At 46.4% G+C, this 11413-nt stretch overlaps 1 protein-coding gene across 1 annotated transcript in view; it reads right to left on the bottom strand.

The window, feature by feature from the left end:
- The window catches only part of ANKFY1 (ankyrin repeat and FYVE domain containing 1), a 92533-nt gene that overhangs the window by 4389 nt on the left and 76731 nt on the right, over positions 1-11413 (bottom strand). Inside the window, exons 18-24 of the mRNA XM_014789661.2 lie at positions 10408-10608; positions 8609-8785; positions 5252-5399; positions 4694-4784; positions 4282-4406; positions 2219-2365; positions 372-462 (exon numbers count right to left, since the gene is read on the bottom strand). Coding sequence (XP_014645147.1) covers positions 372-462; positions 2219-2365; positions 4282-4406; positions 4694-4784; positions 5252-5399; positions 8609-8785; positions 10408-10608 — 980 coding nt within the window. The remainder of the gene's footprint in view (positions 1-371; positions 463-2218; positions 2366-4281; positions 4407-4693; positions 4785-5251; positions 5400-8608; positions 8786-10407; positions 10609-11413) is intronic.

Below are 11413 nucleotides of genomic sequence, written 5' to 3'. Positions count from 1 at the left end.
GGAACAACAACTCAGTTCTCTGTGGAGCAGCCGTGCTCAGGCTAGAGGCACACTTCCTCTGAGGGAGGGAACTCAGCTCAGTTTTGCCACACGCAGGAAGCCTGGGGAAGATGACCCAAGGCCTGACAGGCTGCCTAGGACCTGTGACCCCAACATTCAGCCGGAAAGCCACCAGTCTGAGTGCCCTCTGCCCTCCCTACATCAGTAAAGGTGTGCACAGTCCTGTCATCTCCTCACTCCATTTGTCAGGTTTTACTCAGGAGAGTGCAGGGCCTTGGCAAGTTCCTGGCTTATCACGGAAAAAGGTGGAAGCAATGACATCAGCGGAAGTCCCCTCACTCCTCTGATTAGTGTCGTTGGGGGGGTCTTACCAATGATGTTTGCGAGTTGTGACTCCAAACTTGGCAGTGCACTCGTAGCAGTTGGAGCCGTCACACCACGGAGGCTCCTTGGACAGCATATCTGTAACACAAACAGGAGAAGACTAGTTCCTGTCAGACAGTGACTGTGCCAGGCAAGACTCAGAGCTTCGAGGGAGCAGGGAAACAGACCAGTAAATAAAGCAGACATTTGACCTCCTTCACCATGTGAAATGTCACAGAGTGACATGAGGGAAGAAGGAGCAATAGATTCTAACTGGGTCAGGGAAAGCGTCACAGAGGAGAATATGGAGAACCAGCATCTGCCAGGCAGATGGGGGAGAAGAAAAGAGTGTCCCAGGTAGTGAGACAGCACAGTGTCTGAGGAGGAAATACACACAGTTAGGGATGGCTGGAGTGTAAGGAACGGCGGGGAGAGAGCAGAGACCAACAGCTAGAAAGACTGGCAGGGCCAAATGGTAAGGGCGACAGGGAGGAGGGGACCAAGACAAGAGCAAGTGAGGAGGCAGAATCTGAGATTTGGTGACTGAACAGAAGTGGGGGATGGGAGACGGAGGCAGGGGGCAGAAAGCAGACAAAGGTGATTCCCAGGTTTCTAGATGGAATGACTGAGTCTGTGGTGGGACCACCGGCAGAGAAAAGACATGAGAAACAACTAGAGCAGATGAAGAGTTCAGTTTTGAGTTTCCGGAAGCTGTGGGACATTTTAGGTTGGGAGTTATCAGTGTAGATAATAGCAAGAATCACTAGTTTTATTTAGGAAACGCTAAACTATACGCCATGCACTGTTCTGAATGCTCTATACACAGACGCAGACTGAGCTCACAGTGAGGAAGCAGCACGTGAGTCAGTCATTACCAAGCAGCTACATACCAGCACTGTGATGGGCTCCTATTCTGAGCTCTTTGTTTTTGGTGAGGAAGATTAGCCCTGAGCTAACATCTGTGCCAGTCTTCCTCTACTTTGTATGTGGGTTGCCACCCCAGCGTGGCTGAGGAGTGGTGTAGGTCCACGCCTGGGATCTGAACCTGTGAACCCAGGCCGCCAAAGTGGAGCGTGCCAAACTTAACCACTACGCCACAGGGCCAGAGCCCCACTATTCTGAGCTCTTAAAAGGCCAACTATTTGCAAATAGTAGACGAGATAGCACAGAAATACTGTGCTTTAGCACTGGCTCTGCTACAAACCAGCTTTGTGACCTTGGGCAAGTCACCTACATCAAGACCACATAGCTACTAAGTATCTCTGAGCTCGTTTCTCTGCCCTTACCATGGGGCTAACAACCCCTGTCTGTCTCCACTGTGGGTGATGACAGCACAGTGACATGTAGGCACTTGAGGAATTCTGATTCTTTCTGCCACCTCAACAGGGACAAGTAAAAACTTGCAAATATGAAATCATCAAGAGTGAAGCTCTCCTCTCCACAAAAGGAACACAGAGGAGGAAGAGTCAATGGGGGCTGAAGCAGAAGGCCATTCTGAAGGATGCAGAGAATCTGAATCAACTGAAGAACAAGGGTGTGCAGAAAAGCAGCCAGGAGCCATGGTAAGGGTGACCCGCCTGGAGCTTATGGATTTCTGGTAGGATCAGGGGATGTGGGAAACCAATGGGGGCCGCAAGGGGGGAGCACTCTGAAAAGAGACTGCCAACAGTGACCTTCCCACCATTGCTCAAAGGCCCTTCATGGCATTCACAGAAAAAGTCCTATATGGTGTCTGGAAAACTACTGGTTCAGATCTTGGAGCAAGTCATTATGAGATTTAAAAATCATTAATACATCTAGATAATCAACATTATAACTGTGCATGCACTGAAACAGCAGAAAGTGAGCCACTCACCTAACAGTCTAAATAGAAGTTGCTTGGTGGCAACCTGATAGTTGAAAATGTTGACTCCTTGGTTATTGTTCACCCCAAGGCGAGCCCCAGACCGGACGATGGCACGGCACAAGTTGGCATTCCCTTTCATGTATGCTAAGAGCAGCACTGGAAAACAAAACCACAGGCAGGGCTACTTCCCTCTCGGGCCCAGCCTGGCACTGCCAAAGGGTTGGTAGAGGACAGCTGAGGGCAGGACAGACCGCTGGCAAGACATTTGTTAGGAGAGTCCCCACCGACAAATAGAGGCCCTGTGGCTCTGGTGAGACCTCCCCAGAGGATCTGCAGCATCTTCCAGTCAAGGACCCGGCCACGAGCCAGGGGACTCCAGAGCAGCTCCAGCTCCAGAGACATATTCTTGCCCATTCAGAGCTTTGGCTACAAGAGAACTGAGGAGGGATCAGACACTGAAGGGAAAATAACATCGTCTCAGTTGCCTTCCTCTGGCATGCAACACTGGGAGGACAAAGCTCTTTTTACACAACGTAACTAAATCTAAAGATCTGTGAAGTATGTACACACGGAGAAAAAAAATCAGAGTGGGCAACATGCTCCAGAAAGTTCTTCTGCCCCATGAAGCCTCTCTTCTGTGCAGGTGCAGGCCCAGTGGGAACCCAGGCTCTGGCCAGGCCATCCTACTGGCCCTCGCTACTAACATTACAGCTAATAGCGGCTCCCCTTTGCTTACCTTTACCAGACACTTTATTTAAATTCTTTCATCTAATTCTTTAAATGATCCAGTAAGATGAGGGTTATTATTTCAAATAAGAAAACAGGCATAGAAAGGTTACAAAATTTACCCAGAGTCACCCCGCTAGACTTTGACAGAGCTAGGTATTTGAAACCAGGTCCAAGTGATTCAGAAGCCTGTGGTGAAGCACCTGCCTGCCTGCCTGTTTACCTGCTCCTGGACAATGGTGCTCACTGGAGTATGTGCTGGGTCCAGCAGCTCACTCCCAGGGCTGACTCCTCTGAAGCTCAGGCTCATCACTGCTGGCTTAAAAAACACGTTCATATATCAAGAACTCTTCCCAAGGCCAAGAACTGATGACAAAATATTTGGTCCCATGCTAAGGTTCAGGACACCCCTTGGTGGCTGCATTTCTGCTAAAGGCCATGGAGGGTCTGCCTGGCGTGAGGGTGAATGAACGGGACTACTGCAGCAGCAAAGTGCTCAGAGAGCCCTGGGCTGGGAAGAAAGAGATCTGGGTTTCATCTTTGTTTCCTTACTTGAAAAATGGGGACACACTATATGCACTGCTTACCTTATAGGGTTGTGTGAGTATTAAATAAAAAGTATATCAAAAAAACTATCAAAGCTACCCAAATTAACATAGTGATTGTGGGTAGCTACAGTAACACCATGAGAGGCCTATATATTAATCCCCCTCAATAAGACGTCAGCCCTTATCTGTATACAGACATGCATCACTTAATGATGGGGACACATTCTGAGAAATGTGTCGTTAGGCGATTTTGTTGTGTGAACAACGTAGTAGATGGCAGTAGATGGTCTAGCCTGCTACACACCCAGGCTGTACAGTACTGATCTTATGGGACCACCGTCACATATGTGGTCTGTCATTAACTGAAACGTTGTTATGTGTTGCATGACTGTATAACTTGCCACTTTTTCAAAGCACGTTAACACATACTGTAACACATATCCGCCTTTGAAGCATCTGTGAGGTGGTTACAGTTTATCTCTCTCCCAGGATTTGGGAGCTTGGGTAGGGCCCTAGCTGACTGGACAAGAGGCAGATGAAAGCAATAAAAACAGGAGGGCAGGCCTGTTTGGACACAGGTATGGCTTTGGAGCACCAGATACACTTCAGATGTGCTTGTGCCTAAAATCAGACACTGCCACATTCCACAGCAGGGATCTGTGACAGATGCTCACAGAGCCCAGCCGAAATGCACTGGGCTGAATGCCCTTAAATAATGACATGTGTGTCTGTGCTCTTGTTTTTCCAGGAAGCAAAGAATACAAGTAAGAGAGGACATACAAACACCTTATTACATACCTGTGTTTCCTTCTGCATCTGGTTTATCTAGAGGATACTCAGGCATGCACTCTAAGAAGAGATCAAAGATGGCTGCTGCGTTCTCTTTGCCATATTGTCCCAAAATGTGTAGTGGCGACTGGCCTCTGATAAAACAAGTTGGAAAAGTTAGGTACCTATCTGCCACGGCCATCCTGCACAAAAGAAATGGAATTTTCTGAACTCTGTGATGCTGGATAAATCTAAAGGACACACAAAAGGTCATCAAAGTTTTTTTAAAAGTATTTTACAAAATGAAAAATTCCAGGCTTCCAAAGGCTGGTCAAGTGCCCTAGTGGCCAGTTCTGCAGCGTGCACCTGGGGATAACGCAAGGCACCAGTGACCACCAGCTCTGAGGAGCCCTGGCCTCTGCTCTAGACCACACACACTCACCTCAGATTAAAGGCTTCGGCGTCCACAGTGCACTCTGTCAGAAGGACCCGGATGTTGTTGAGCCGACCGTGCATGACAGCGAGATGAAGAGCTGGGGAGTAAATCCTCTTACTGTGCCAGCCCAGAAGCACATGCAGAAAATCTCAACTCCTCCTCACCCTCACAAACCTCCCTCTAAATGGGACTTAGCCAGAGCAGCCACTGTCCACTCACAGAGCCATCTTTTCCATCTTCACCACCCCCCAAGAATAAGTCATAAACGCAACCTCGTAAGAGTTTGGTTTCTGCTTCCACAGTTATCCAAAGATGAGATTTAATGGTTTCACAAGAAGCCACTTGAGACTTTTAGGGTTACCATTCCGACTGGAAGGCTGCCCAGGGCCTGGTCAGTGACAGACTGGATGCCCTGCTCAGAGCATTTCCTGTCACAGCTCTGCCCTGTAAAAGCCAACCTCCTTGAGGGCAAGAAGATTCAAGGGCTCAGTGCACCTCCACCCCCAGAATGGAGGGACTGCTTAAGGCATTCGCACTGGACACAGGGGAATGACTGGTAATTACCATTATTTCCATTCTCATCCACAGCAGCAAAGTCCACTCCATTCTCTAAGAGGACTGAGCAGATGGTGGGCAGGTCCTGCTGGGCAGCGAGATGGAGGGCGGTCTGGCGGTGCTTGGTTAATTCATTCACTTTGGCTCCTGCAAGAAGCTGTTGAAGTTGATTACATGAGCAGCCTCTCTACCACAACCAACCAGGGTCCCACTTAAGGGAGCAAGCCTGTCTGTCTTCTAATATCCACGGAGTCTGCCCTGGTGCCAAAGCTGGGAGCATAAGGGCCTCACACACACTCCTGGTGAGGCATAAGCCAGCAAAACCTGTCCCAAGGGCAAACAGGCAATTATCAAAATGTTAAAAAATGTGTCCCTTAGGACACAGAAATTCTACTTCTAAGACTTTGGTATATAAAACTACACAGGACGGCAGTGGTGTTCACTGCACTATATAAGGATGTCCACTGCTTATATAAGTAAAACCTCCTTAGGCTCTCAGGGTGGCAGGCAAATTAATGAACACATGGCCTGATTCCCTACTACACTGAGGCCCACCTCTGCCTCCTTAGCTGTTTCCCCCATGTCCAGTCTGTGTCTGGTGTCCATCAGATCCACCTCCTCAATCATTCTCCAGTCCATCTCTCACTGCCATTGCCTCCCCTAGGCCTCTTCACTCGCGACCCCACACCCTCATATTCCACCCCCAAGGTAAATGCTCTCTCAGCTCTAACACATATCAAGTCATAAAGGTTTTTCTAAAAAGCATTTTTCAAAAACAAAAATGGCAGGGCACCAAAGGCTGGTCAAGCGCCCCAGTGGCCAGTTCTGCAGCATGCACCTGGGGCTGATGGGAGGCACCAGCAACTGCCAGCTCTTAGGCGCCGGCCAGGTGACACGGAGCCCTGGTCTTGGCTCTGGACCATACTCTTAGTTCAAACACTTAACAAGGGTTTCTCCATGGCTGCAAGGATAAAGGCTGCTCACGGTTCTTGGTCTGAAACATGACACTCACAATCTGGTCTCTACCTGCCTCTCCAACCACATCTCCTACTCTCTACCCAAATTTCAACCAAACTTTTCTACTTAAACACACCACATGCACTTTCCAGTCTCCACATCTTTGTTCAGACCCTTCCCCTGTCTAGGTAGCATTATGTTGTGCTGGAAAAGGCAGGCTTTGAAGTCAAATAGAAATGGCTAAAATCCCAGCTACACTACTGACTAGCTGATAAAATCTTAAGGAAAAGAAAATTCTTTTTTTTTTTTTATCCCGCCCCCCCTCCCCGCCCCCAAAGCCCCAGTCGATAGTTGCATGTCATAGCTGCACATCCTTCTAGTTGCTGTATGTGGGACGTGGCCTCAGCAAGGTCGGAGAAGCGGTGCGACGGTGCGTGCCCGGGATCTGAACCCGTGCCGCCAGTAGCAGAGTGCGTACACTTAACCGCTAAGCCACGGGGCCGGCCCAGAAAATTCTTTCTAAGCTCAAATTTCCTCCTTTGTAAAATGTAAAAAGTTTCCTACGCCCCTCCAGGTGGTTTCGACAGTTAAGAGGTGGTAAGCTCCCCGACACTGGCCTTGGCAATGATATTTTGGATCTGACTCCAAAAGCACAGGAAACAAAAGCAAAAATAAACAAGTGGAACTACAAACTAAAAAGCTTCTGCAGAGCAAAGGAAACCATCAACAAAATGAAAAGGCAACTTACTGAATGGAAGAAAAAATCTGCAAATCATATATCCGATAAGGGGTTAATATCCAAAATATATAAAGAACTCATACAACTCAATAGCAAAAAACCAAACAATCTGATTAAAAACGAGCAGAGGATCTTAATAGACATTTTTCCAAAGAAAACATACAGATGGCCAATAAGTACACGAAAAAGTGCTCAACATCACTAAGCATCAGGGAAATGCAAATCAAAACCACAATGAGATATCTATCACCTCATACTTGCTAGAATGGCTATTATCAAAAACACAAGAAATAACAAGTGTTGGCAAGGATGTGGGGAAAAGGGAACCCTTGTGCACTGTTGGTGGGAATGTAAATTGGTGTAGCCACTATGGAAAACAGTATGGAGGTTCCTGCGAAAATTAAAAATAGAACTACCATATGATCCAGCAATCCTACTTCTGGGTATCTACCCAAGGGAAACACTCATTTGAAAAGATATACGCACCCCCTTGTTCACTGCAGCATTATTTACAATAGCCAAGATATAGAAACAACCTAAATGTCCACTGATAGATGAATGGATAAAGAAGATGTGGTACATATAAATGGAATACTATTCAGCCATGAAAAGGAAGGAAATCTTGCCATTTGAAACCACCTGCATGGACGTTGAGGGCATTATGCTAAATGAAATAAGTCAGACAGAGAAAGACAAATAAATACTGTATGATCTTACTTATATGTGGAATTTAAAAAACAAACAAAAACCAAGCTCATAGATACAGAGAACAGACTGGTGGTTGCCAGAGGTGGGGGGATGGGTACGGAGGGGATGAAATGGTGAAGGAGGTCAAATGTCAAAAGGTACACACTTCCATTTATAAAATAAATAAGTAACTAAATCATGGGGGTATAATGTACAGCATGGTGACTACAGTTAACAATACTGTATTGTACATTTGAAAGTTGCTAACAGGGCCGGCCCTGTGGCTTGGTGGTTAAGTGCACGCGCTGCGATGCTGGTGGCCCGGGTTCGGATCCCGGGTGCGCATCGAGGCACCACTTCTCCGTTCATCCTGAGGCCGAGTCCCACATACAGCAACTAGAAGGATGTGCAGCTACGACACACAACTATCCACTGGGGCTTTGGGGGGAAAAATAAAATAAATAAAATCTTTAAAAAAAAAAAAAAAAAAAAAAAAAAAAAGAAAGTTGCTAACAGAGTAAATCTTAAAAGTCCTCATCACAAGAAAAAAAATTTTTTTCTATATATGGTGACAGATGTTAACTCGATTTACTGTGGTGAGCATTTTGCAATATATGCAAATATCAAATCAATATGTTGTAGACCTGAAACTAATATATCAGTTATACCTCAATTAAAAAAAGACTAATAAAAAAGAGAGATAGCTCATGTGAAAGCACCAGCTGGATGCCTGACACTGAGCAGGCAAACAACAGAAGTGGATCTCCCTTCCCTTCATGCTCCCACCTGTCTCTGCCATCCAAATCCTGCTTTCTCTCAAAACTTCTCTCCAGCATCTGGAGATGCTGTATTGGCTCAGCTCCCCAAATTCCTGCTGGCCTTTCACAATACCTGGCAAAACACCTGTGATGAGAGATTCCGCACACACTGCACAACATGCTTTGCCTACATGTTACATGCAATAATGTTTTGGCGACACTTACCAAATTGCGAACGATAATCTCTGAGCCTGCTTGGACCGCAAGGTGCAAAGGGGTCAACTTGGAAGCATCCTGGACTCTGGAATTCACATTAGCTTGGACACTGATCAGGAACAGGACACTTTCAATATCAGAGTTCTGGACTGCCACGTGAAGAAAATTCCGGCCCTTGTTATCCACCTAAAGTAACAAGTGGGAACTGAAGTATTAGCGGGCTCTCCCTTGCAAGAGTGCCTCCTGAGCACCTGCAAGCTGTGCTGACCACTGGAGAGGTCGTGGTATAGTCCTTCCCTCTGTTCCAGGAAGCTCCCTCCCAAGAACCAACACTAAATGCTCCCCCTACCGGCGCCTAACAGACCCATTCTATATATTTGTGCACATGACCACATGTGCATGGTGACATTCACATGGTCAGAGAAAGGGAGCCACTGCACCGATCCAAGCTGCCCTGACACCCTTCTGCTGCAGGAGCTGGACTTGGAAAGCCAAGAAAGAGACAACCTGAGGGACAGGGAAAGGAAGGCACCAAAATACTGGGATGCAAAGGTGGAGAAAGGCAAAGGTGGAGACTAGCCTTGGGAGTCTCCCGCTTTGGCTAAAACAAGCACCCAGCATGCAATACCAGGCTGACTCCTGAGCAAACAAATCTTCAGAAAGTTTCAGCAAGTTTTCTCTTTTGCTGAGCTACAGGATAATAAATAGTACATGTTGAGGGAGGCAGCCAACAGTATGTCGTAGACTTTGCTCCACTGACGTAAAGCAGACAAAAGCTCACATTAGAGGATGGTTACGAGAGCTGTCATAGCAGTATGAGTGCTCAGTGAGAAGTGAGGGAGACACCAACATGCTACACACACACCACGCTCCCTCACACACACACGTCCACAGCATGTGCTGGAATCATAAGCAATCTATCTACAAAGGACTTTGATCAACAGAACCAGTTTCATACTACATGGAGAGGAAATGTGAGATGACTATCTCCACTCATGAACCTTTTAACTACCTGAGCAAGGGTGAGGTTAACATCTACACAATTCAGTCACACTTATGCAAATGCTGAAGAAAAGTGATCTACAGAAGGCTGAAATATCAACCAATGGTCTTCAACCATGTTAGTATTTCATTTTGTTCCAGTCCCAAGTTTCTACTTTACCTCCATAAATGGCTTTTCATCAATCTTGGCAGTATTCTAAGTGCTGGATGGAGATTCAAGTGTCTGTAGGACTGATTTAACAAACCCATCCTAGCTCCCACCTCAGCCCAGCTGCTACTGTTCTTTCCCACCCAATCTGTTGTTGCAGGTCAACAGTTCACCATCCAGATTTAGCAGCTGGTAAAGAACCACAAAGAATAAGGACAACTTAACCTGCGAAGCTGAACGACAACTCCTCCTCTAAAACACTCAGAAAGTCGCCCCAACATCACACCAAAAGCTCCTCAAGTTCAATTTAAATTTTCTTAAGACATTCACCACTAGGGCAATTAAACAACCAAGCAAAAGCAAAGAATGACCTCAGCTGTACATGCCACAGAATTCCTATTACTGGGCCCAGCCACCCCAGCTTCCTTCTACATATGGTACCATCAGGTGGCTGACAGATAGGGCAGAGCAATTAAATCTCATCCAGCACTGACAAGACATCTAAATGGCCAAATTTTAAGAAAAGGGAGTATAATTTCAAAACAAATGTCTTTATATAGAAGAGACCTGTTTGGTTGGTGACATTTGTTTAGTCTCCATGAATCAGGTTCTGCTGTGTTCAGGGCACCACAGAGAGTGCTGGGTGTTGGTCACTCACCTGCTCAGCAGCCCCAGATTCTCGTTTTAGGATGGCCTCAGCTGCCTTGTTGTTCTTGTAAGTCATGGCGCAGGCAAAAGGGGTTAGCCCTTGTCTGTCTCGTACATTCAAGTGGATATCAGGGTGAGAAATCAACAACTGAATGATGACACTGTGTTGGTTGCTAATGGCCACATGAACAGGCGTTCTTCCTTCTGCATCCTATGGGAACAAGACACAGATTTCAAAGTCCAAATGAAAGATAAAACTCGGGAAAAATATGAAGGGGGATAACTTTTAAATCAAATTCAGTTCTGAGAATCAACACTGCCACCCTGTGTTTGAAATCAGCTTTTAAAGAGGTCAGAGGGCCGGACCCGTGTCTTAGCGGTTAAGTGCGCGTGCTCTGCTGCTGGCGGCCCGGGTTCGGATCCCGGGCGCACACCGACGCACCGCTTCTCCGGCCATGCTGAGGCCGCGTCCCACATACAGCAACTAGAAGGATGTGCAACTATGACGTACAACTATCTACTGGGGCTTTGGGGAAAAATAAATAAATAAATAAAATTTAAAAAGTTAAAAAAATAATAATAATAATAAAATAAAATAAAGAGGTCAGAGATGTCTGAAAGCCACTTCCCATTACCTCATGCTCCAGTGACCTGGGGCACAAACACATGTGGTTTAAATGTGTAGTCAACCTCATCTCTAAGTTATACCACTCCTTATCTGGCTATAGGGCAGCATATATAAATCTTCAAAGGTTAGAACATTGAAAAGCATCAAGGAACAGAACTCAGAGGTGCTCAATTGAGCTATTAGAACATCTTTCTAAACACAGTACTCAGCTTGGGACTAGAACAAACTCGCAGAGGAAATCTATAACTAACAGGGATAGGAGGCAAAGAAAAGTGGATTGGACAAATCTTCCTCATGCTGTAGAAAGGACAAAGGCACAAAGAAGAAAAGTCTTAACTGAAATCATTAAAATTACTGAGCAGGCTGTGTGACCCAGAGAGAGTCACTT

Source organism: Ceratotherium simum, chromosome 16 (assembly GCF_057802395.1).
Source record: "Ceratotherium simum simum isolate JZ-2026a chromosome 16, ASM5780239v1, whole genome shotgun sequence".
In the NCBI taxonomy this organism is placed as follows: domain Eukaryota; kingdom Metazoa; phylum Chordata; class Mammalia; order Perissodactyla; family Rhinocerotidae; genus Ceratotherium; species Ceratotherium simum.
This window is presented reverse-complemented; position numbering and strand designations above follow the sequence as displayed.